The sequence below is a fragment of the Epinephelus moara genome, chromosome 2 (assembly GCF_006386435.1).
Source record: "Epinephelus moara isolate mb chromosome 2, YSFRI_EMoa_1.0, whole genome shotgun sequence".
Classification (NCBI taxonomy): Eukaryota; Metazoa; Chordata; class Actinopteri; order Perciformes; family Serranidae; genus Epinephelus; species Epinephelus moara.
In genome coordinates, this window is record NC_065507.1 from 35,108,340 (window position 1) to 35,135,848 (window position 27,509).

Below are 27,509 nucleotides of genomic sequence, written 5' to 3' on the forward strand. Positions count from 1 at the left end.
AGAATGTCTACAGCAGACGCAGGGGGATACCTAGTGTGTAATATGTACACGCGGAAGTCAATATGGCAACATGTGACGACTCCGGATGAGAACGTGTTGTTATATATGGTTGATGGGGGTCATGCATTTTTCCCCCAGGCACACAGAAAAGCTTTAGGAGAAATATTTGTAGCTTTTGGGAAGGTTAAGATTTAAAAAAAAAGGCCCTAACAATAGCCACCATAAGCTACTGGTCATACCAGACCAAGTAAAGTAAATTCAACTTTTCCTTTCTAAGAGGGTTGGATTGTTAATCAAAAGGTTACACAGTCTCAATTTAAGCCTGAACATCATAGTAATGGAACAATAGTTTTAGAAAATCTGCAACACAAACATGTCAGAACAAAATTAACCATTGAGACCCTATTTTTGGGTGAAAAATAACAATTTATTTGCATTTTGTAATTGTATAGATTAGTTTGAATTCATTTTAAAACCAAGTCGGCCTCTGGTGGCCATTAGAGGAACTGCACGTGTAAACAGATGTCCATTAAGTTTCAAGTGAATATTATATCTGTCACTACATCACATCACACTTGCTGTCATTTCCCTTTTCCAATTCATTTAAGATGAATGTCACAATTCCCCAAAGCTGTCTCTCAGCCCCTTTGAAACTGTTCTGCTGTTCTGTTTAAGGGTGATTTAGTGCATTTGGAAACCTGGGTGTAGGGAATGTTAAAGAGCACCTTTCCACTAGAATACCTACATCAGTGCAGGTCTTTGTGTTTCTCTGCAAGAGCTTTGCTTGCATAACAACTGCCCACAGGCTTTATTTTGTTATGTTTGTTTACTGATTTATTTTCATTTATACCCAATATAACCCCTAATCCCTTATTTAAACATTTGTTTACTATTATAATTATTGTATTTTTGTTAATGAATATAAAAACGAACCTGAAATCAAAGTTATCAGTGTATTTTGGGACACTGAAGTCCAGTCTATCATTCAGTACTGCACCACGATGCCTATTTAACAGAGGAAGAACAGTCCCTAACTTATTTTTAAGTATTGAAAATCCTTTGTAACATTTTGTGCGATTTTTTGAGAGCACTTTTCATTCCTGGCAAACTATATCAACTATAACTATTATAGTTCATTTGAAGTGTAACATATGCCACAGTGAGAACAGAGTGGTGTGATGTTTTTAGAGAGCGTACTTGGGGGGGCGTAAATAAAAGCAAACAGAATAATAAAAGTCATAAAATCTCTCAATAAATTCTCCTCATCCATATGTCATGTCAGACCTCATTAGAGGCTGTTAAAGAATGTATTCAGCTCATAAATCTTCTTCACTGCTCTGTTGTCCTGCTATGTGGCCTTGAAGCACAGTGTGTTGCCTTTCGGTGTCGTCGCTGCTCTGTTTTTCTTTCTATCAGCAGCTGCTTCTTCCAGCGAAGCTCTCTGTCACTCTGCAGCTGTCGGCTAACAAGAGTTCAGATCTGCTTCCAGCTTTCAGTCACCCACTCAGCCAGCCAGACTCTTGTTTTTGGCTCACTTTGTCTTCTCTCTCTCTGTCTGTCTATCTTCATGTCATCTTCTACACTCTCCGTCTCCCCATCATCCTCCCAGTCGCTCGTTACAATTCTTTTCCTCTTTTCCATTTTCACAATATCACAAACAACCTTCAGATATTTCTCTTCTCTCTCCTACCCTCTACCCTCCTTTTCATCTCTCGGTCAGTCCCAGGGGTTAACCAGTAAGGCCACCAGCACATGCTGCAACAGCCGCACTCTTGACAAGAAGAAGAACACATTTTGTTCACAACCCGAAATAGTAGACAATGGACACCAATTCATCTTTCAGGGTCACACATGTGTATGATTGTGTGTGTGTGTGTGTGTGTGTGTGTGTGTGTGTGTGTGCGCGCAACTGTGTGTATCTGTGTGTGTTGGGAGTAATGTGTTATTATAGTTTGTGGTGACTGACTATAGAACAACCCTGATTCCAAAAAGTTTGGACGCTGTGTGAAACGCACATAAAAACAAAATGCAAATCCTTTTCAACACAGAATTCAACATGTCATGTTTTTTCCTTTACACACCAATGCAGCAATTCGGATTCATTTTAAAGCAGTAAAACTACACTGATAAGGAAACATATAACATTGCAATCCTTACCATAATGTATTATTATTATTATTATTATTATTATTATTACTACTATTCAACATGTTATGGTAATGCAACACAATATGCTCAAAATCAGCTTTTTGTACCTAATGTTATTATTTCCTCATAAAGTAGAAAAAACAATTTACACCGCATTAAAATGCCATGATGATATTCTTCTTATATAAAATGTTATTACATAAATGATTATATCTATAAAAATACTTATGCTTGTTGTGGTTGTTCTATTACCTAAAATTAGGTGTGCTTATAAAATCAAAATAAAAATAATAAAATTTTATCCACATCTTGTTTCCTTCAAATTCCTGCGACATCTTAACCAAACTTTAAAATCAGGTCCTTTGGGTTTATGTGATGCACGACTGCATGAACTCTCTTTGAGAGGTTTGGGCATCTATGTGTCCACCACAGTTGGTCGAAGAGGTTATTTTGGTGTGGGGATGTCTGTCTGTGTTTGTGTGTGTGTGTGTGAACATGAGTGTATCTGTGTCGTCAAATGCTGCACAAATCCATTTAGTCGCCTCTCCGACATGGTATAAATAGCCTGAAGAGCAACAGGGGGATTCGCCCTCTATTATAAGGGGCTAAATATCAGCAGCTATTAGCCTGCTCGTCTCCCCACGGCTGCTCGCCTCGTCCCAAACAGCATTACTCAACTGTCAGTCAGCCTCAGGCTCAGACGCTCGTGATGCAGAAGATACAAACTGAATGAAAAAAAAAAAAAACAAACATCACACATGTTACGGCTGGTACTCTCAGTCTGGTTAAAGAAATAGATTGCATTTATTGCACATCTGCACTTATAGAGTAATATCACTCTCACGCCTGTAGGCTAAATGAAGCTACTGCGAGAGGCTGCTTAGCTTAGCACTAAGAGAGGAACAGGGTAAAATAGCCAGCCTGGCTCTGTCCAGGGGGGGTGGGAATCACCAGAAACCAACACTTTAACACACTTTACAACACTTTACAACAAGTTACAATATTATCCTGACTTTAAACATATATTGTGATATATTCAATTTTTTCAACTGCAAATTTTGTCAACATCTGTTTACTCTAATAAGGTAAATGTTTTCAGTCTGTTAATCTCACATAATCATTTTCATTGCAGTAAAATGTATCTTGTGGACTGACAAATAAATAGATTTTATTGTTCTAGTGTGCTACCAAAAATTTGATTTGTATTTGCAATATCTATAATCTATTTAAAATTGTTCTTATTTCTAATTTATACAAATCAATACTTGGCATTCGCGTATGGATAAAATATTTCCATACAAAATATTGTGATACTATGCTGAACTGATATTTCCCCTCATCCCTACTGTCCAATAGAATCATAATTCACCAACCAGCACATCTTCAGATGTTATGGACACCTTATATCTGATTTGTTAAATCTATATAAAAACTGAAATATAAAAACAACTATTCACCATTTTATAGAGGTTATTTGCTGCATGATTTTTTTTGGCTCTACGCAGTAACTTCCTGGATTTTCCACTGGTTGCCTGGCAACTACAACCTGAGTTTGGTGTGGAAAAACCTGATCGTTCTGCACAGAGACCTGACCTCAACCACATCCAACACTTCTGGGATGGACTGCTGACCACAAGCCAGGCCTTATCGCCCAAGACCAGCGATCGAATCACTGAGGCTCTTGTGGTCCGATGGGATGCTCAGGAAGGGGATGTGAAACAATTACAGCTGCAACAGTCAGGTGTGCACATACGTTTGGCTAAATAATATATCCTCCCAGCCTGACAAGAATAACATTAAGAGCAATGTTTTAAGAATTAAAATTAGAGTTTGCAAACACACAAAAAGTCACCATATGTGCAAGCACAATCCAATACTGTTATCTGCATGAGCCTTAAAGAGCTTGTTGGAGTTCAACTGTGCAGAGTGTGTGTGGGCTGGAGAATTGAGTGTTGGTGAGTAAGTGAATGTGTGTGTGTGTGTGTGTGTGTGTGTGTGTGTGTGTGTGTGTGTGTGTGTGTGTGTGNGTGTGTGTGTGTGTGTGTGTGTGTGTGTGTGTGTGTGTGTGTGTGTGTGTACCCAGTATTGATTAATTATGCATAAAATTCTCTTCATAACTGCACCTCAGAATTGTGTGCTCTGCAAAAGAACGCTATCTCCGAGGGCTCTGCGTGTGTGTTTGTGTGTGTGTGCACAGAAGTCTGATAACTATAATTATTCACGACTATCAAGGCGTAGCACTCCTTCCCCTCCCCAGACCCCGAAATCTGCTTATGACAGAGAATGAGAAATCACAGCAGGGAAAACGTACGTAACACTAATGCAACAGCAGAGCGCAGAGACGAGGAGGAAAAAGAGAAACTTCTGGGGACATTTAAAAAATGTATATTTCCTTCTTCACTCTGCAGCAGATGCTATCTTTCCATTTCCCCCCCTATGATTACCTCTTCTATTTATTTATTTAGTTATACTGCTGTTAATTTTTTTTTACCTTGTTCTTTAAAGTCAATAATAATATATTGACTAAAAGTCTGAGTCGTCTAGTCAACATATTATTTTTCTAAAAGCCACTGCATTGTACGTGTGTGTGTGTGTGTGTGTGTGTGTGTGTGTGTGCCCGGTTGACTGCATTGTCTGGCAGGCATGAACAGTCAATAGATGGAAACAATGCCAGACCTGACTAATCAATAGTGAGCAATCATGAAGAGAGAATGATGATTATCACTTAAACAGATTGGGATCATAATCAATGGCTGAACTAATTGTCCTCCATTACACAGCTGGTATCGGCACTCACATTTAGCTGTACAATCAGCAGTGGAATGAGCTTCATGTGAACGATTAAAATTTAACAAAGTTTCTGAGCAAACACCAATCCAACAGTAGCTCAGTCCGTGGGGACTTGCCTTAGCAACTGGAGGGCCGCCGGTTCAACTTGTTGTACGAACGTAAGTACAGAGTTTGGACTGGAAGCTGTAGAGGTGATACTTTGCCTTCTGGGCTCTGCTGAGGAGCTCCTAGGCAAAGGCACCGAACCTCCAACTGCAAGCCTATCCCTCACTCTGACATCTATGAGTGAATGTGTATAGATCCTGTTTGTGCAAGTGTGCGTGTTTTGGGCCTGTATGTGTAAAAATAACAATAATATATCAAACTGAATTTGCTTTCGATCCATAAAACATGTCTTCTTTATCTTCTTCTTCATCATTGTGACATCATTTATCAAAAGTTTTTGCTGTAAGTTAAGTCAGTAAGTTTGCTCCAAGTTTCTTTGGAAACATGACATGTTGGTTTCATGTGCACATTCTAAGCTTTACGAGTATCAACTACTGTTCCGAAGTAAAATAATGGGAAAGCCTCAGGGGGGCTGCTCTTGTTAAATTCTAACAAAACAATTCCATTTTTTAATCTTTGTTGAAGTCACCGTGTGGTGCAAATTGAACAATTTTGATATTTACACTTGGTGTAATTTATCAAAGCATATGAACACAAAACACCAGCATCATGTTTCAGCTTTTCAGAGTGGCAGATTAATTTTTATTTTTTTTGGTTAATTACTGTAAAGACATTATAACATTAGAAAACTTTCACGTTTGATGCCCCCTAGTGGTGTTAGTACACCCTCCCACATCTGACAGTGGTCAAAAGAGTTTTTAAATTTCTTTTAAGGAGCATAAGAATCTCTTTGCGGCTAAAAGGTTAAACAGCTATGTGACAAAAGACAGAGCTACAAACACGTATATAGTTGTAAAACTGCTTGAATAATATAAATGGTTGAGTGCTTTGTGAGGATAACAAAACAATGTTAAGAGGACACACTCAGTTTGGGGATTTTGGGCTACTTTGCTTCCATAACATGTTTTTTTTTTTTTTTCAGAATAGTGAAAGGAAAATATCTAACATGCACACTTCGGTGTTTATTTCAGTTCAGATTTCTGTTCTGGAACGGAATGCAAATTAGTGCGTATTCAATTAGATAATGCTTTATTTGCATATTTAAAACTAAAATTCCAGAAAACTTGTAATACAAATAAATAACCGCCATAGCCTGATTTATGGAACATTTTATTCCTACAAACATGACGAAAATTGATTTCTTTTGTAAATGGCTAACAGCATTGTCTGATTTATGAAGTGATAAAAAGAGATATTGACCTGTTCTGATTTCTTCTGGAGGTGTATGTTAATTAGTGCATATTTAATTAGATCATGCATCATTTACATATTAAAAAACCCCCCAATAATTTCAGAAAACTTGTAATACCAACTAATTGCCTTAAAGTAAGTAATCAACTGGAGAAGTTTCATGATGATATCTATCACTTTAAAGTTCTACCAACTTCTGTAGTGTCTCCCCTTAAATAATCATCACGAAAACACTCCTACAACAATCCTAATTTACTTAGTAGGATCAGTAACAACAACTCAGCCTCCAACTCTGAAACTCACAAGGACCGAAGTCCAAGTAGGGACAGAGAGGAGTGAATGAAAAATAATGAATACTACAGGAAGTCTGTGGGATGGAGAGTTGAAGCTCCATGTTTTTCATTAAGGCATGTCTTACACTACTTGATATGTGTGTGTGTGTGTGTGTGTGTGTGTGTGTGTGTGTGAGTGAGAGTGACAGACAGAGTGATCAGGACACTCGCTCACACTTCCTCTCTCAGCAGGAAACTGTTTCCAGTTGGCATGTGGATGTTTAGGTTACTGGGTTGGTTTGTCAGAGTGTGTGTGTGTGTGTGTGTGTGTGTGTATGTGTGTGTGTGTGTGTGCGTCATTGCCTACAGCTCATGTCACATGTGGAGTTTACATGTTAACACCTCACACACTGCATCATGTTTAAGAGGATGTCATCTCTCTCTGCACTCTCTTTTTCTTTTCTTTCCTGCTTTCCTTTTTTTTAGTATCTTCTTTTCTCCCTCACTCTGTCTTTACCTCTTTCTTTTTCATTCTTGTCTCCTTGACGCTCCTTTCCCCTTATTTTTTTCATTTTTCACTCCCTCTCTCACTTCCTCCCTCATCTGTCTACATCTCTGTATGGTCGCATGTTGTTTTTCTTTTTTTTCTGCCTCATTCAGTTCCACTCAAACAGAAAATCACAACTTGACCACAGAACAGAAACACACACAGTTTGTGGTTCCAAAGGCAAACACTTCCCCTCACTCTCTTGCTCATACACCTGAAGAGGAGCTCTCTCTCACACACACACACACACACACACACACACACACACACACACACACATACAAACCTACTAATAAACACACACACACAATTGTAGGGATAGCCTCAGCTGCTCTGTGATTTCCTGGGATAAGACAGAATAAATAGAACAGAATAGATGGTCGGACTGACCTGTTTGACGCGGTCGGGGTTGACGGTGGTCTGTGGCTGCAGGATGCTGACCGGCTCTGTCTTCTGGGTGCTCTGAGGCATCTCCCTCACCTTCTCAGCGATGAAGTCATGGACGCCGTTCAGCGCCTCCACTGTCCCCTGGATCAGACACACCCGCTCTGTCGTCCCTGCACACACATAGACAGACAGGTCAGTGTAAGAGTTTAACTGATGACAAACAGTACTCTAAGAGGATACAGGAATCATCTTAAGCAACTGGGGAGAAGATTATACCAACGTGTTTTCCATCAGCAGTACTTGTAAAGTCTTCACTGAATTTTATTGCTGCTCCAAATTTGTGTCACTTTGACGAATGTGTTTCCAGTGTCCAAGCATGTAATGGAAAGTGGCAGCACTAGAAATGAAGCATGAAGAATGCTGTTCTTCTGTATCAATATGCCAACTTTTACACAAAAAATAGTTTGCTAAATTTAGGATTTTTTTTCAAAAAGTGTTCTGTTCCATTCATGTTTCCTCATGTAAAGATCCAAACATGTTCCCACAGGTGGGTGGAAACTCACAGAGGGCAGGTAAAGGTTTGATGTTGTGCAGGATGCTGTCCTGATTTGGATTTGAACACTCAGAATTTTCTATTTTCATCATTTTTCATTTTTATGTGCAGTTGAATGGAAATGAAACCAACCCTGGCTCATGCTGCTTTTCAAAAAATAACAACTGTGAGATAAGAAAAGATACCAGGAAACTGTAATGACCCCCGCTGGGAAATTACACTGCTGCAGCAGCTAGAAGTAACAGCGGAGAGGGGAAAAAAAACAAAAAAACGCTGAATTAGAAATCGAATTGAAGCACAGAAAAAGGAAATGGGTAGATAGATAGATAGATAGATAGATAGATAGATAGATAGATAGATAGATAGATAGAGATTGTGGCGGAGAAGCAGTCAATCAGTGCAAGACAAAAATAAAGTGGAGAAATACAGGTGACACAAAGTCAGTCTGGAGAAAAACTAAGCTGAGAAAAATTGCTGTTCTTGACCTCACATGTAGAATCCAACATTCAGAAAACATCTGAGTTCATGTTTCCACTTCTCGTCTTCTCCTGAACATAACAGTAACTTTAAGTTTGTTTCCAGGACCTGGTCCAATCAGGAAATAAATTCCCCGGTCACATGAAAAATAAAACAGGCTGCTGTGATTTCTAATCGTCTGCTGCAGTTTGGGCACAACATGTGCGTAAACATTATCAGCGATATCTTTAAGATCTAGCTCCACATCAGCCCCACATTAACTGCCTTAACTGTATTACCCAAATCAAAGAGCTGCAGGTTAGGAGGATTTACGCTCCACGTCCTCAGCAGGAGAAACTGAGATTTATGCTTATTATGAAAACACAGCTGAACATTTGCGGTGAATATAAGAAACATATGGGGGAAAAAATTGTGTTTGCATTCGCTGTTTTACATGTTTGTGTGTGAGCATGAATATACTATGTTATAGCTTATGTACTTCCTGTTTCTCATTTTACCCAGGAAAGTGTGACCACACACCCAATGTGTACAACAGTGGAACCTGTAGAAAATCAGACATTATAAACACACAGTCTGTGGTCGCACAATGACACATTTTTTGTTGTCTAATGCTGAAAATGAAGTTTGGACTTGAGTTTTTACGATGTTTGCATTAGTGATGTGCACATTTATTAAAAAGTCAAATACATGTCACTGCCCTCAGTAATGATGACCAGATAAGAAGTCAGTTATACATATTATTAAAGCTTTTATGCAGTGTTCATAATGCTTGATGCAAAGTGCAATACATTTCAGCAGCATTTAAAATATTATCAATGAAAAATGTGGTTGATGATTTCAACTGGCTCTTATAATATATGCAATATTTTTTTTTTGGAAAATATTGAACCTTATAGATGAACTTGTGCTCAATTTTGACTTTTTTTCTGTGTGTTTTCTTACTTTTGGACTAGTTGACTAATTTAAGTTTAAACTTCTCTTTAAACGTCAAGGAACTTAGTTGTTATGAATATGCCCAGTTTGCATCCACAAAACATTAACAGTGTAGGGATCATAGTTTATACAAAGTCCCCAAATTTTGGAACGAGCAAAAGTAAATGGCTGTTTAGAAAATTTATAGAATTAAGGGGTACAAGTACTTATGTGTTCACCAAATGCTCATGTGAACACCCTAAAAACCTTTCCATGCCGCTGTGTTCAGAGGTTTAGATGTTTTTCCTGACATTTTCAACCAGCTCCAGGCAGCAGCTGGTTTCCATTCATAAGGTCTCTATTAATTTTTGTCAAAGTTATATCATCGCTGTGCAGTAATGCAGTTTAAGTGCAAGTTGAATTAAAAAGTCTTCACTGCATTACCTCATAAAAATACTGCTTCTTTGTGAAAAAGTAATGCAGTCTCACACAACTCCATCAAGCTTTATAAGTTCCTTGATTTACTGAATAATAAATAAAACCAACGGCTTCATGTCTAAAATACAACATTTTGCAAAATCATTAGCTGTGATGTTAAATATATGTGACTTGTAGTAAGTAGGCTAAAATATGCTGAACCACAAGTGTGGTCCTCAACAGCTGGAAATCAGCACATTAACTTCAGAGTAAGTGTTTGAGCCAAAACAATGACAAGCGTCTCACTGTCCAAATACTTTATGACTTCACTGTTTATGAAAATATCGCAGGTCAATACTCAGAGAGAATTAATACATCAGGGCTGCATCCAAAGAGGAGGGACGGTGTTGACAGATAGACAGACAGACAGACAGAGGAGAATCTAGGCCAATGCAAAGCCTCTCAGTCCTCTGTATCTCAACAACACACAGAGTAAATCTCTGTTTGGCTCTCTCTCTCTGTCTCTCTCACCCTTTTAACCTTTATTCTCTCCCTCTCTTTTTCCCTTTCCATCTTGCTCTCTCTCTCTCTTCCTAACTCTCCTTTCTGTCTTCCCTCTCTAACTCGCTTTTATCTTCTTTTTATTTCCCCCATTTCCTCCTCTTCCTCTCCCTCCTCCATCTCTCACTCTCTCTCCCTTGACTCCAGTATTTAGTGGGATCTGCTCTTATCTCGGCTCAGCAGCGTGTCAGTTTGCGCTTCCTGTCTCCTCCCTCTCCCTGCATTGTTGGACTGGCTCGGTTTGGCCCGGCTTGGCCCTCTGTGGCTGCACTGGGAGCAGATCGAGGGAATGAGGGACAGAAGCTGCACGTGTGTGTGGGGGTTGGAAACTGATGGTACATCAGTGTAAGGGTTAGACTTCAAGAAGCTAAATCAAAGACCTTTTAAATGCTGCCTGGCGTTCAGTAAATTTCTGAAACACTGCTGGTCAAAGCAGATTGAAGGATCCCTCTGTACACAGACATGTTACGTTTATGAAACTAAAAAGATACATGGAAACATAAAATCGTGAGTAGATGTCGACGGCATGTTTTGCATTAACAAAAATTCTGCACAAATAAAACTTCATAAATGTTCTTTCTCATGACTGATTTAAAATATGGACTTGAGGATTCTTGCACACTGTGTAGACAAAGAGTTGAGGGTGTACAGGGTTGAAACAACAGGAGCTAAAAATAAAGCACACATATTACACTCAGGCATTTGCAACATTTGGCTACCTGGCTATGCTGGACCTTTGTAATGCCTGTTACCATTACAGGCATATTAATTCCCGCTCCTATTTTTACAGTCTGTCGACAGCAGTGACAAACAGTTCCTGTTGACAGCAGCTGAATGCCTCAGTTTGGCCGAGTGAGCGTAACGTCAAGCTAACACAAACACAGGCTAGTTAGCATGAGATATCGGGTGAAGCCACATGCTAACACTTTGTTGGTGAATATTTCAACCTCATTCTGCATCTAATTCAGCATTAGTGAGTGACAGTGTGTGTTTGTGTGGGTGTGTCTGTGCGTGTGTGTGTGTGCTGATACTGAGGAAACTGGGCTTCGCCTCTCCCTGACAGCTGGTGCCCTCTGGGTAATCTGGACTCGTCCAATCACAAGCAAGGATTAGCAGGCCATTGTCTTGGCATGAGCGTGTGATTGTTTCTATGTGTAGCTTGTGATCGTGTGTGCATGCATTTGTCTGTGTGTATGTGTGTGTGTGTGTGTGTATGATGAGTGTGATTGTAGCGGCAAAGGCCACTCTGTCAGTAGAGATCACACTGAAACTGCTGTACAGCTGTGCCACTGCAGCAGAGACCTGCTTCATTTCATTACAAAATATGTCTGTAAAGATCACTTAATACTCATATAATAAACAACTGATTCTATCTAAGGTGCTTAATGTATCCCGAGTGCAGACATGGGTATTTAAATGCCTGAACTCTGCAGTGATAAGGTGATATTATGGTCCATCTAGGTGTTGCAGTGGTACAACGGTAGGTTCATGCAGGAGTGGAAATGATTTATTGGACATTAGCCGCCCTGATGTCTTCTTTATCATGCAGCATACACACAGACATCCATGCCAAACCAGCGACAACACCACGGAATTTACACGTCCCTTAGCGATTGAGACTGAGCTCGGTTGGCAGTAACTTTGGTACTGGTCCCACTGGTGCAAGACATCACTGTGTGTGTGTGTGTGTGTGTGTGTGTGTATTTGGATGTAACTTTTGCATTTCCCTTGTAAAATGAACCTCATCATTTGACATTTTAACGGTTGGAAACCTTTTTTCCGAGCCTGACGCGCTGCAGCTGCTGAGGCAATATCTGTTGAGTGTTGTTCAGACTGCGTTTACATAACCAGTTTGTGAGACATTTTTAATGTTGCTTGTGTAGATGCCAGAACATTGCAAGCAGAACAACATTACGCTGTATATTCACCATTGCTATTCAAAACATGTATGAACAAAGTCAACTCATGCCTTTCTTCCACAAACGGCAGAAGCCAGGATCGCCAGACAAATTAAAGGAACAGCAAGAGACTGTTGTTTATGACCAAATTACAAACAGGCTACGTGACTGTGGTGTAATCCCCATCATGTCCTGCGTCCTGCTCTACCCAGGCGCCATTCCTTACCTAGACCACAAAGGGTATTTCCAGTAGGTGAGAATGCTTCTGAAACAGACAATCTCCTGTTGTGTGCTACATGTGAAAGGGAAACACAGCACAACAACCAGACCTGATTCTCCAGACATTGCCTGGAGTCCATTTGAGAGAACAGATACCAATTTAAAATTCAAGATACTTTCAGGTGAATCTAGCAGTGCTGTCAATCCTGATTGGTCAAGCATATGTGTGGTTACATAGTAACAAGGATTACTACAACAAACACAAAACAACAACACAGGCTAATCAATACCACTGAGATGTGTATTTCAAACAAACATGTCTGACTCATGTAAGGCATTCTTAGTAAGGAAGACAGAGTGAAGACACAAACCAGAGTGTACACAATGTTTGGGAAAACTGGAGATGTATTGGAGGGATAAATGATACAGGGCTGGGGAAAACATTACAAAAATGAAACAAGATTATGAGAACACCACAAATTAAGGACCACAGCATAGAGAGTGGAGCAAACCACATAATAACAAGAGTCAAGATTTGTAAAAGATACAAATACAAAGAAATAGGCTCCAAAATCTCACAAGCTCTAAAATATTAAGATGGAAAGTTTCAGGTCAGAAGGTCGTTAAGTTTCTGAGATGAAACACCTACGACATTGTCAGCAAGGGACCAATAAAGGCAGCGGTTTGACTTCCACTGAGTCACAGATATCAGTAAAATCATCATGGTACTGCAAAACAGTTTCAGTTAGTAATTGGCAAATGTTTGGTAAGTAGTTTACTGGATGCAGTTTGCAGTGTCAGACAAATCTGCAGCGTTGAGTGCAAACAGTACAAGAGGTTCAATTACTGGAGTTATCATTTCTATCAGAGGACGACCACGATTACAAATAAAAAGCAGGAGTGTGAGATTCACACCAGATGCAAACTTCAGTTCGCAATTTCCACAGTGACCAAGTGACCCAACACCACTTTATTCGACACTAGAACACTCATCATCATCATCCTCATCATCGTGATCCAGGCAGTGGACCCTGGCAGTTGTTTTTATTAAAGTCTAACTAGCATGACTCACTCCTTCCTCCTCTGCTCTCCTCCTCCTCCTCCTCCTCCTCCTCTCCCCGATGATCAGAAAGGCACCGGAGGCAGCAGACAGAGAGCACAGCAAGCTGCTTCTCCTCTGATTTCTGACTCACAGGAACACACACCAACATATGCACGCTCAGTATGACGACGCATACTGATGCTGCTGGATAAACTGCAGGATGAGCGACAGTAGATTGTCCCTCGGTGCTAAAAATCAAACACAGAGAGCTGCATGTTAACATGTCAGAGATCAAAGCAACTTGATTCTGCAGTGGGAGGGGACGCATTCGCCCTCTGCTGCTTGAAGCATGAAACACTTCAGAGAGGAAGGACAGAGGGAAGATGCATAATGTTTGAAAAGCAACTTGCATTTCCAGCCTTTGTTACAGCATTACAAGACAGTTATCTAACAACAGCAGAACTGTCCTGAGAGTGTTGTCGTTACAGTGGCTCTTCGCTCTAAAGATGGCTCGGTGTCTCTCGGCCTGCTAATTGCAATAGAGCAGTCAACCTGCAGCCAGCAGCCGTGATTCACTCCCTCCAGATGGGGGTGGAGAGAGCTGGCTGCTCTGGGCTACCGCCGCTGACAATAAAGGCACATCACACTGCCCTGAAATGTCACACTAATTTCTAGTGCTTTAAATGTCAAAAGCCAGGATGTAGATTTTAGACTTAGTGGTATTAAACCCCAGAATGCACAAATTAAAGAGGCACTACACCAATTTTACACATAAAGTTCAGGTTGCTCGTCGTGGACAGTAATACGCAGCCTGTGGAGACAGTGGTATAATGTCTTCTGTGGATCTGCAGGGACTTTTTTTAAAGTAAGAGAATAAGCGCTTAGTGATGTCATCGTTTGCTGACTTCAAATTTATAACAGAAAGCTTGACTTACATACTGTGAGTGTTTGAAATATGTGGACATTAACCAAGCAGAGCAAGCCTGATGCTATTTAGTTGCATTATGGGAAATGTAGAATACAGCATGTTTGGACTTTGAATTAAACTAGTGACTAAAAGTTGTGATTTTTACCATTTCTTTCAAGCCTCCCAACTTTGGGGAATTCCAAAGACCCCTTCAAATCAGACCTTATTGGTAAAAAATGTCATAATATCAGATTATATAGTACATAACATTGCCAGGCTTATTTATTGCATTTTTTTCCCTAAAAATATTTTAGACATTTGTCATTGTGTAGAATACTTAATGTACATCTTTGCAAGTACATGATATATTTGTTTTGTATTCTAACAGAGTATAACTACAACTTGAAAAAATAAAGGATAATTCTAGCCTTTGTATATTAGTATGAGTGGGAAAAATGTTCTGATCCTGTGAATTAAAAGATAAGTTCAGGAAGAGATTTGAGTGTTGACAACCTGCAGCCACAAACAAGGCCACTAAGAAGTCCCCTTTATGTAAACACATTTACAGGCCTTGATGTAAAACTTCTGTGACTTTCCTCAAGAAAGTCAGAGAGCTTCCATGACCTGAAAAAATGTTATTCCTTCGTGGTTTATTAATGCTGTTTTTCTGCTTAGGCATCTAAAGGCATAAACAGTCTGTTTGTTGGGCTGAAAACCGCCAGCTAGTGCAACTATTGTGTGAAACAAGTTCTATTTTGGTAAATTCCTGCAAGAACAAAAAAAAAAAATCGTAAATTTTCCCCTGAGAGTCCTTTAAAGATCCCCAAAGTTCCCTGTTGGGAGTGAGTTTCTTAAACTTTTTTAATATTTGAGAAATGTCAGCAGAGAATGGACGAGAAGAGGAGACAAGATGTGACAGCATCGCCAGAGGTCTTGTGTTCACAGGTACATGATGTTCATCCCCTGCTGTGCTGAGATGTACAGCTTTTTTACTTCTAGCACCACTCTGATGGAAATAACATCAGCAGGAGAGAGAGAGACAACTGATAGAAACAGATAGAGAGGTTCACACGACTTCTGTCACATCCGAACACCATCAAGCGAGGGGCAGGGAGAAGGAAAGACAGAAAAATGGACAGAAACACAGAGAGGGAGAGGCAGATCGGCACAGAGTCACGATAGTAATGTCAAAATGGAGTGACACCAGAGAAAGAGGGAGACAAACAGAGACGAGCAGAGAGACAGACAGAGTGGGATGCACCGAGAGAAACCTTTGTGAAACCTGTCACAACAAAGTAACATCAGAAAAACAGAGAGGAAGAGAGACGAAAAAGACATGGTGATTCTGCGAGATGTATACAGAAATGTAGGCACAGAAAGATAAACACATACATGTAGTGTTGGACATCACAGAGACCCTTTCTAGACACTTTCACTATATTGGGTGAAAATATTGTACTGTAGCAACATATATATATATATGTCTCTGAAGAAGATAAAGCTGTCAAGCTAAAAGTCATAATGCTTTTATAAGAGATCTGAAGGTTCTCAGATTAATGTATATACAGAAAAATATGTCATGAGCAACATACATGGTTGCTGTTATTTATTTATTCTTATATTTTCTATCTCTGCCATTTTTTCCTCCTTTCCATCTACTGGATTATTTGGTGCCACAAGCTGAAACTGTGTGTGAAACAGATGCAGAAAAAATACTACTGTAAAGAGACATAAAGAGACAAAGACAGAGGGATAGATGGAAAGACAGAAAACATTATGAAGATGAAAATTAAATCCAGGCTAAGGAATACGGAGAGGGAGAAATAACTTTGATTTACATTAAAATAGAAAAATCCATCTCGTAGTATAAAATAAACTCTGAGGCTCCATCCGAGCTGATTGGAAGCACAGTGAGACGTGGCGGCTGGTTTAATGTAAGCTCATTAAACAGATCTCCTTAGGCTGCAGATAAGCTCAGGTTAACGGGCTACCTTTGATCAGATCTGTTGGATTAGCCAGCTGTTAGAGGTGTAGCTCAACACCTGGTTGTTCCGGAGGGTTAAAGAGTATATAAAATGGCTTATAGGACTACAGACAGAAGGGAACTGACTGAAGTTGAGGAGATGAAGGTCAGCTGGAGATCCTGATGTCAGCGTATCATGTGTCTGTTCGTCACAGGCTCATTAAGTTTCCACCAAGCTGAATATTTCACTTTCACCTGCCTCTCTTGCGAAAAGGTTCACTTTAGGGTTGAGTTTAAAATCAAAAAAGTAAACTTTTCCAGCACTTAAAACTTCAAAAATTAAACAGAAGATTGGTGCAAAAAGTGGGACATGTCCTTGTACTGACATTATGAGTCAGTGTTTCACGTTTCAAGTCTCATTCAAATGCAGTCATTTAAGACTACTGAAATTATTTAGCAACTAGCGGCGTGCCATATAATATCATTCACGATAATACGGGTATAAGTTTTAATATGACATGAAAAATTCACATCATGATACTCACAATATTTCAACTTGTTTACATATTGACATCATTCTACGCATGACAACAAGAGGCATGGCTAAAAGCGAAATTATTACAGACTCCGCGGTGGTTCCAAAAAGAGGCGCAGCTTCAGTAGTGTGGAATAAACTGTGGCGTCATTAGGCCTGGGCGACCTGATTTATGAACAGCTCAGGACTTCTCAGACTCTTTTAGCGACTTTAACGCTCAGAGGGAACTCATTCAACGGCTCCTCCGGCAGCAGCACAGTTTCTCTCCCTCTCCCCTCTCGTCGTGTGCGCACGGCTGCAATTCTTTGTTGTTAAATTAAATTAAGAATTTACCTTATTGCTTATTATAAGGTTGATTGTCAGAATTTACCATACCATCAACAATATTGTTATTGCAAAAATACCCTGAAATATTGTGATATTATCTTAGGGCCATATCTCCCACCCCCATTAGCAACCAATATTATGTGTGCCAAGGGACGTTATTACCGAGATAAACCAATATCTATCTATTATTAGCTCTGAGACAGAATCAATTTTCCTCAACAACAAAACAGCAAAGGTTTAATGACAAACATTTTAACTGAGCTTTGTCAGCTACATGCAACATTTGGTTTCTCTTGACATTACTGTGAGACTACACTGGTTCATTCCAACTGTAAAGGGAGTTATTTCCTGTTTTGTGCCGCAAAGCCGCAAAGCACAATTCCCACAAGAAGCTGTTCTGTTGCACACAGATAAAGATTTAAGACAGAGGGCTGAGGAGGCTGACAATCTCCTCCTCTATAGCCTAAAGTTCTAAAATGTATATTCCAATGATTTATTGATGTTTCAATGCTACATGTGATACCTCTAAATCCACAAATCATGACCTAATATTTCCTGGTGTCACACGATAAAGAGCCCTTTTCAAACTCTGCTCTACAATGAAATTGCCTAAGATTCACTGCAGCCCCTCGTAATGTGGAAAAAAGTGCTGACGATGACCAGTAGGCCTCCATCAGTGAGAGATGGATGGATTCATTGACTGACACCCCAATAAGCCAATGGAAACGACCGCAAAGACCTCAGTATCCAATTAAAAAGGTTATTTGGCCTAATGAGCAGCCCCAGCTGTGGGAACAAAAGCAGAGGCGGTTAACCGTACAGACAGAAGGAGGGATAAAGACAGAGAAAAGAAAAGAAAGAGAAAGTAGTGTGATTTATTCTTTTCACTCTTACTGACTGTTAGAAAATTGAAGACTGGTGACGATTGATATACTTAAAGATAGATAGATTCATAATATTTGTTGCATAACTGCTTCTGCAAAGTTTTGCCTGCAACTGTAAAGCAGCGGAGGAGGCGGTCAGTCTCCCCTTGACTGATTCTGCTCAGTTACCTTGGCAACTGACAGTCTCACCCCCTAACCAAGCATCCACACTTGCACACAATTGTGACTATACACCAAACACACACTCTTTCATGCAGCTGGGCAGCTGTTGGTGATGTCATGAGTTGTTCTTCCAAAAGGAGAGGGAGAGAGAGAGGGAGCATGACTGCATGTGCTGATGTAATCAGGAGCAGTAAGGAAACTTGGACCTGTCCACTGCTGCAGCCGACCAAGTCCTCATCAGGGAGATAAGAGGGAGAGGAGGAAATGAAGGGAGGGAAATAGGAAAAATGGGAAAAGGAAGGATGGGTAGATGGAAGAAATAATGATTAAAAAGAAGGAAGGAAGGAAGGCAAAACAAAAATGTAAAGAAAAAGAAATGAAAGAACAAAGAGAAATCAGAGCGTAGTCCAACACTGCAGCTTATGTGGATGAAAATGTGATGGTTGCTTTGTAACAGGCTGGCAGTGAGTTCAGTTCGTCTCCCCCGAGTGCTACAGGGCTGTAATACACACTCTCCCACTGGCTTCCACATCATTTACACCAGACAAAATCACGGTCAATTAGGGGAAAATGTATTAAATCCTGGAGTTACTGTGGTCAGCTGGCACAGGACGCGGCTTTGACTGGTCTTTACTGATTTTTTAATGACTTTAAAAACAACAAAAAAAGAAAAATAAAAGTTTCAACAGTCTGCGGTGCACACAGTCTCAACATTAAAGGCCCTCTATGTTTCCAGAACATTGCTTCTAATACAGCTGAATGTTACTTTTTGATAAGAAAAACCATTTCGAAGGCATTTGTTGTAAACCATGCACGCGCTATGTGCTTTATACACTACAACACTATAAACACTTTAATGGTCCAGTGTGTAGGTTTTAGAGGGATATATTGGCAGAAATGGAATATAGCATGATAAGTATGTTTTCTTTAGTGCATTATCACAAGGAAATCAGAACTGTTGGGTGTTAGTTACCGTTAAATTAACCATTTATTATCTACATAGAGAGGGGGTCCTTGTCTACAGAGTATGCAATGAGCCAAACAGCAAGAAGCACTGATTTGTAACGTTAAATTGCTTTATTCAGTGTTTTTAAATCTCTGGGTCTGTTTGTTTTGGAGAGGAAGAGACCTCTACGGGTAATTCCTTCCTCCCAAACAATGAACACTAAAGGAATTCTAACCGGGAGAAGTTTCAGCTGGTTGCAATCTGCAGTCTTCACAGCTAGATGTCACTAAAGCTCCCTAAATGTTATAAAATGTTCCTTTAAAAGGGATGACAACACACTAATCAGCAGTGTTTAAGGATAATGAGACACAAAGATGCACAGTACAATGAAAACCCCAAAAGTGCCTGTAACGTATGTCTCAATCCAAAAATTGCTATGAGAAGTTCCAAAGAAGTCTCCAAAAGCTAAACACCAAGTATCCCAAAGAGTGCCACAAAAAAAAAAAAAATTGTGCAAATTATTTTGGTACCAAGAAAACCCCCCTGAAAATATCACAATTAACCTGCAACTTCCACAATATGCCACAAAATACCACAATAAAACTACAACTGTATATATTTATAACAAACTTATGCGCAGCTTTCTTGGTGAAACATGCTCTCAGAGAGTTGTGTTTAACAATAACGTTATGTTATGCATCACTTCCCGTTTCCTCTTAATGTTATGTTACCCGCCACTTCCTGTTTCCTCTTGTTAATTCCGCTCTCTTCTTCTCCTCGTTATTTTTTTAAATCACTTTTTGAAGCAGCACCAGGAACAGTTTCCTGTCAGCCTGCCCTCCCTCACCTACCCTCAGTGTTTCTGCTCACTCATTCTCCCCTTGTCTCTCCCCTCTCCTCCACCTCACCTCCGCCCCCTTCCCTCCTTCTCCTCCTTTATCTGTCCTGAGCTCCGGCAGTGACGGAGCACTCGATGAGAAGAATAAGGCAAAGCTCTCTAAAGAATAACAAAAGAAGCTGGAAGAAAAAGCAGGAATTCCACTGCTGTGATGTAATGCTTTTCACTTGGAGAGCCCTGCTGCTCTCCATCCAGTCTCCACCTCCATGTCCTTCACTTCTCCAACCCATAAAGTCCCTTTGCTGGGCATCTGAACGCTTCATAAAAATCCACTTCTTACATTCGAGGTTTGAAGCTATCTGGAAGTAATCGCAATTTTGAAGGAAAATTTCAGAAACAATGCTAAAATCAATCAAGATATCTGATAAAATAGATGTAGAGCACTGTAAAATCATAGATTATATCAAGAAAAAGGATTTCAACACACGTAAAAGAGTCTTTTAATGTAATGATAAAGTTATGCTAACAGCAGCAGCCATGCACTGGCTGCAATGGGGATTTGAATGTGACCTTCTTTACGGGAAACATTCCTTACTTCCCCACTTGCTCCTAACTTCATGTTCCACTACATGCATTATTTTCAACTTATTTATATGTTCAGTTTGGGTAATTTGGGACTGTTCTGCAGTAGTTCCTGATTCTGTGTTCGTGATTTGTTTTTCATTTCACCAAAATAAAAGAGGGGATGATCATTTCCCTGTGACAAACAGCCTATTCTCACAATGTCTCTGCACTATCCACCCTCTGCTCAGCTTTCCTCCCGTTTCCCATCATCCTCCCCCGCCTCCTCGCATCTCTCCCTCCCTCTCTTTCTTGTCTTTCTTTCTTTGGCAGCAGGATTGGTGTTGCCCAAGTGACCCGACCCATGCCGAACAAACAGCTGAAAAGATGCCATGACTGCCTCTCCTCTCCTCCCCTCTCCTCTCCTCTCCTCTCCTCTCCTCTCCTCTCCTCTCCTCTCCTCTCCTCCTTTTGGCGTCTTCTACCTGTTCTTACACTTCTTCTCACAACTTAATTGTCTATAATCTCCTACCACCACTTCCACCTCAACCCCTTTCTCTTCCTCCTCCTCCTCCTCCTTTCTTTCTCTCTCCTTCCATCACTCTGTTCAACCTGCTGTCACATTCATCTGAGCGCTGCCAACCTGCCCACAGCAACAAGTAGAAAACAGAGAATAAAATAAAGCAGAGAGGAAAACAAAAGGAGCTCAGGAACAGTTTGAACCTTTCAGACACTTACAGAGAAAAATCTGTTGCAGAGGAGGAAGAAAAAAATCAGACCCCACTCTAACGCTTCCCCTAAAAACGAGTTAGTGGAGCCCAAACTGATGTCTTAGAATTGGATGGTTTGTTTGTATCATACATAACACTTTCTCACTCCCTACTCATGTCATATCACTGCTAGAAGGTGCCTTGGTGCTTTGGTATCTGATTCCGAGGGCCAGTGACCAAGCGTTGGTAAAATTTGTGGATATGGATGAAACAGAGCAGTACCGCCAGAAATCGTGGGGGCAGTGTAGCGCAATTCAATTGAGGTACAAACACAGAACACAAGAAAAATGGTAAAAATGGCGGAAAGGTACTCATTGGTAATATAGTGAAAAGGTTCTCTTTACACATGTAACACTGTATGTAAAGGACTCACAAACCTCCACCATCTACAACGCTACTAAGTACAGTAACAACTTCCTCCACTGTTGCCATGGTTGTTGCTTTGTCAAACTTGTGACTCTGCTCTCTAGCGCCATCTAGTGGATGTATCTATACCAACATAAAGGATGCATGAAGTTAGGTGGGCAGTCATGTTTACAATGTTTAAAATGTTTGAAATATGTTTTTGTACATAAAGGGAGTCGAAATGAGCCTTTAGAGTTAGTAACAATCTACAGCTAACGATGAAGTTACACTACAGAGACTTACACTAACATTAACCATAACCATAACGCCCTTTTTACACAAGACACACCAGACTCAGGAGCAATATAGTCACATGTCCTCTGACGTGCAGGAGCAAAAACCTGGCAACAGCTTTTCACACTGCTGTGTTCTGTTCAGGCTCAACAACTTCAGCATACTTCAAACTAAATGCAGGAGAAGCTAAATTTTGGAATCAGCAGCTTTACAATCCCCTCCAGGTGAAACAAAATGTTACAACCAGGACACAGGAAGTGATGAGAACAGACAGCTGTAATAACGTCTTCCACTGGGTCTTCCCCTTAGACCAACACACACATACACACACAAAGACACAAACACATATATTCTTGTCTCAAGTCATTAAATGGCAACACTGCAGGAACTCCTCTACACACTCGAACACATTCATGGAAAGAACGTGGACGCACTCACACATACTCAGCTCTCAGCTCTCCGGCTCTCTAGAAAGTCACACATCTCACTATGTAACCACAGACAACTATATATACACACCTAATCACCCGCGTACTCATCTGTCGTCCACACACACACATACACACACACACGCACGCACACACACACACACACACACAGCTCATTTGTGTCCTCGGAGGGCCTGCATGGTAACTGGACCTCGTGTGAATTCTTGGTCGACTCAAACGAGTTCAACACTGTTCTGATTTTACTCACACCCTCTCTCTCTCTCTCTCTCTCTCTCTCTCTCTCTCTCTCTCTCTCTCTCTCTCTCTCTCTCCCTCTCTCTCTCTCTCTCTCTCTCTCTCTCTCTCTCACACACACACACACACACACACGCACTCACACATGCACACACACACATGCACACTAAGTGACTAAGAGTCACTGAATAATGAAGTGACAGAAAGAGAGAATTTCTTGCTTCCCTCTCGCTCTTTTCTGACCCCAGGTTCTTCTCTCCCTTTCTGTCCCTTTGCATTTCTTTTCCCCTCCTCTAGTCCGTCTCATTCTTTCTTTTTTCTTTCTTTCTTTTTGCCCTCTTCGTTCTCTTTCTCTCTGCCTCTATAATTTCTTTCCTCTACTTCTTCTTCTTCAGAAGCTAAAACTTATTCTAATGCATACATGTTTGTGCTTCCACTGCATCTGAAGAACCAAGATGACTGAGCCAATTAGAATGATAATGGATTGTGTTTGAGACATCATTTCTGAACATGACAAGAAGACAACCACAGAGTCACTGTGTTGATCTCTGTAATTTGTGTGCTGTGCTATCGTTTTTTTTTTCTTCTGTTACTACGATGAAGGAATTAACTAATTAAGTGGTTCCATCCAATGAAAGTTAGCTTCATTTAATGTTGAGTATCTGCGATTTCAAGTCCCAATCTGGGACTATATTCCTGGATAATTAGCTGCGCAGTGGAAACTTCAAGTACTTCTTGGGCTATCAGAAAGTGGCTTTTTGGGTCTGGAGACCTGAAATAAGTTCCTGCAGTAGAAACAAAGGTAAAGTTCATGAGTTCCTGAGGAACTACCACATACCACACTGACCTTCTGCACAGCTCTGAGTGAGTGTGTGTGTGTGTGTGTGTGTGTGTGTGTGTTTGTGTGTATGTGTGTGTGTTTGGTTTCTTTGGCATAATGTACGTGGTTACACACACGCACACTCACACAGACACACATTATAGCTCTGATACTCTGTGTCTTCAACTCGTTGAGTGTATCTCCCCTGTCGGTATCTGGTGTCACACAACTGCCTTGATGGAGCCACACCTGTCTTCTTGCCCAACACACACACACACACACACACACACACACACGCACACACACACACACACACACATACCCCTCCTTCTACTCATGCCCACGCTGCCCGGCATCCCAAAGACTAAAAGTTATCTAAACATTCCCCACCAACCTCTGCTGGAGTGTGTGCCTGCATGTGCATGTGTGTGTGTGTGTGTGCATGTGTGTTGTGTTCCTGTGCGTTTATGTGAGCATTTGCCATTTCAGGGCTTAAAGCCAAGATCTGCGTTCATTATTGTATTTTTGTCTTATTAGTATGCGTATATCTGTCTATCTTTGGCTTGTGTGTGTGTGTGTGCCTGTATGATGTGGACAGTGTCAGCTGGCCTAAGCCTCCTTGTCCCCACCCTCCTATAGCCTCAAATCCCCCCAAATCCATCTCTGCTCCCCATGTGACTACAACTGCCCCTTTACCCCGTCAGCTGCCTCAACACTGCTGTCAGCCTCTCTCTCTCTCACACAACAGACACACTCATACACCTTTCTTTGCTTTGTCATGTCTGCCCCTTAGAGACCATTTCCTTTCTTAGTTGGAAGATCATTTATAGATTAAAGTTTAAGTCCTTCAACCCTTTCTAAGGTTTCATTTCATTTCACATTTCATTGGTTGGAAGAAAAGCCAAAGTGTGTGTCTTAATTAAGTACTCAATGCTTTTTCCAACTGTGTTCTAATGATGGTGCACAGATACTTTTCACAGTATCAGCTGATACATGTAAATGTATTGAACATTTTGAATTTTGATACTTGTTGCAAAACATGAATGACAGTCTTGACACCTTGACACTCCGTTACAGTAAATACACTTTTGACAGTTGCCCGCCCCACGACACTTCTCTTCAGTACATTACCAGCCATCATGTTTAAGTTTATATTAATAAAGATAAAATATTCATTTTTAACGCACAAATTCAGCATCCCACTTGTAGGTCACCTATCAGTCCCTCCAGGATCTCGCAGCCAAAAACCCTTGAATTTGCAATTTTTTTTGTGATATTTGCGTAAAATTCCGGCAAATGACAAAAATTGCAGCTAATGACAAAATGAGAAAAAAAATGTGATTTTTTTTTAATTACTACCTCAAACAAAACAAGTTGTGTAATCACTTGCTATAATAATCATACTGAATATTACAAAAATAACTGCAAATGTTTTTTATAGTTCTCTTCTTTAGTTTTATTTAATTATTTTTCAAACATGGACTCCAATAATGTTGCAAAAAATCCTGAGTGAATATTGTAGCTCTCAAACCAGACAATGTGACTGTCATGTACATGTAAGCTGCATCTTCTGTAAACATAACATTTTAATACATTCAACACGTATTGTATGCATTTAAATAATGCAAATTCTTATGTTAGTACAGAGCGTTTCTCCATACTGCAATGCCATTAGCGCATTTGATGACGTGTCTGATGACATTTCAAATGACACCGCATGCACGCCGACTTCCGGTCGGCCGGAAAATGTGGAAAAACGCAGAAAAATCGCGGGACTTTTGAAGAACTGCAAGCCCCTGCAAATATTGCGGACTTTCGTTGAATTTGCATTGATTATTGCAATCGCAAGATCGTGATTTTCTGGAGGGACTGACCTATGTAAGCTCAATATGATGTTACAGAAATGTCACTGACAAAGGATCAGTTCATCTTTGAAGCAGAAGTAGCCTACGTCCCAGTTACCTCTACAGGCTTGTGCTGTATTCATGTGGTGTCAGAATAATCCGAAAGTTTCCGATCATATTTCATGGCTCTGACTAGTTTCTTTAACTCTTTGTAATCATCAACGTGTTGTTTAAATGCTCTGAGCAACATGTTCTTTTGTAGCATCCAGGGTGCTTCCACATTACAACTTCAAGCTAATCCACACCGGAGGAGGAGGGCCTAATTGCACCATTGGCTTTAGCTGGCGGAGGTCTCAACTCCAGTCTCATTTACTTGGTCCTTGCTCGTTCACTCATTGCCACTGCTGCACTACGTTGCAACGTTTTCGGGAGATGATTTGTTTGTTCATTTTTGTCCATGTTTTGAGGAAAAGAGCCTTACAGTATTAAGGACAAAATTAGCTTTACTTCAAAGAGTAGCACACTCTCCTGAGCACAAGGATTTTTTACGAAGGAACTAGAAAGGAAGTGCTAGACTTTTGTCCCTAATAGGGCCCAAGCACCAAACCCCACAGGTCCTTAAAATCAACATCACTGCATAAAGCCTAGTGTATACATGATAGTATATGTGTGTAGTATGGAATTGGGACCAGGGTACAGTTTATAAAAGTATATGTGTACTGGAAAATTAAATTTCACAACTGTCCAAAATATAACACACAGTCAATAAAGTTATTTTGTGTCTTACATGATCTTTGAAGTTCAACAGTAAAACAAAAAGAAACAACAGCACGTCTTCATGCATTGTGGTAAATACATGTTGACATTTGTGTACATGGTCGAGAAAGAAGAAAACACTAACATCTCTCTCTCCATCTTCATCATCTCTCTATCATTCCACATTCCTCTTACTTCCTCTCATTTCCTTCCACTCTCTCTTTCTGTCTGAACACACCCATTGTCTCATGACTCATGCTACTCGGAAACTCACACACACACACACACACACACACACACACACACACACACACACACACACACTCACACATACAGTATGTAGCCGTCAGTGTGTCTGTGGAGTCGAGCTGTGTTGTTTTATGAGAATCACTTTATCGGCGTTTTCACAACTTTGCAGAGCTCCGGCTGTTTAAACCCGACCCTCCATACAATCCTCTCTCCCCTTAACACCCATATCATGACATCACGTACGCCATGCAGGGAGATAATGGAGGCCCTAACTCTACTAATGTTAGTGCTGTGCTTTGCTCATTGAGTTTTACTGGACCACATAATAATGACAAGAAACTCCACAGCCTGGTTTGCCCTGTGGGAAGCAACAGATAAGTGCCTCTAATTTCCAAAGTCAACATCCATAAAACCTGTGATGACTCTAGTGTTAAGGCCCATTCAGTACATTTCAAACACACAAATCTGAGGTATATTGACATACTTTACATAACTGAAGAATTATTTAACTGCAGGCCTATTTACTCCTATTGTACAAATACTATAGATGTAAACAAACCTTACACGGACAACATAAATAATTTTTTAAAATACATTAGATTTACCCCAATACTCTCTGCAAGGACTTTAGTTTTGTCCAAAAGTTGCAAAAACACACACATCAAATAAAGATAATCTCTTTTTAAAGTTGCATTCTGTACTCTTCTTCTGAACAGAGAAAGAGAGAAAAAGGACAATGAAGGAAACACTCTCTCACCCCCACACGCCTGTTTGTGATTGGCTGCAGCACCATATGATGTATTCTACAGGGAACCAAAGCAAGGGCTGCTTAACAGCTCATGGCACGTGGATCAGGGTTTGACCCCTCTGGATACACACACACACCAGCACGCACACACACACCCAACATTTACTCAACAAAGCTCGTCAACCATGGAGACCAGCATGCCTGGTCTTTTACATCATCATCACCATCATACACAATCTGGTCCCCATTTGTTACAGCTGGGACTGTGTGTGCGTGCACATGTCTTTGACTATGTTTT

The 27,509-nt window shown here is 40.4% G+C and overlaps 1 protein-coding gene across 1 annotated transcript in view; it reads right to left on the minus strand.

The window, feature by feature from the left end:
• nova2 (NOVA alternative splicing regulator 2) overlaps nucleotides 1–27,509 on the minus strand; it is a 102,096-nt gene that overhangs the window by 26,354 nt on the left and 48,233 nt on the right. The window contains exon 4 of the mRNA XM_050066612.1: nucleotides 7,504–7,670. Within this exon, the coding sequence (XP_049922569.1) occupies nucleotides 7,504–7,670 (167 nt within the window). The remainder of the gene's footprint in view (nucleotides 1–7,503; nucleotides 7,671–27,509) is intronic.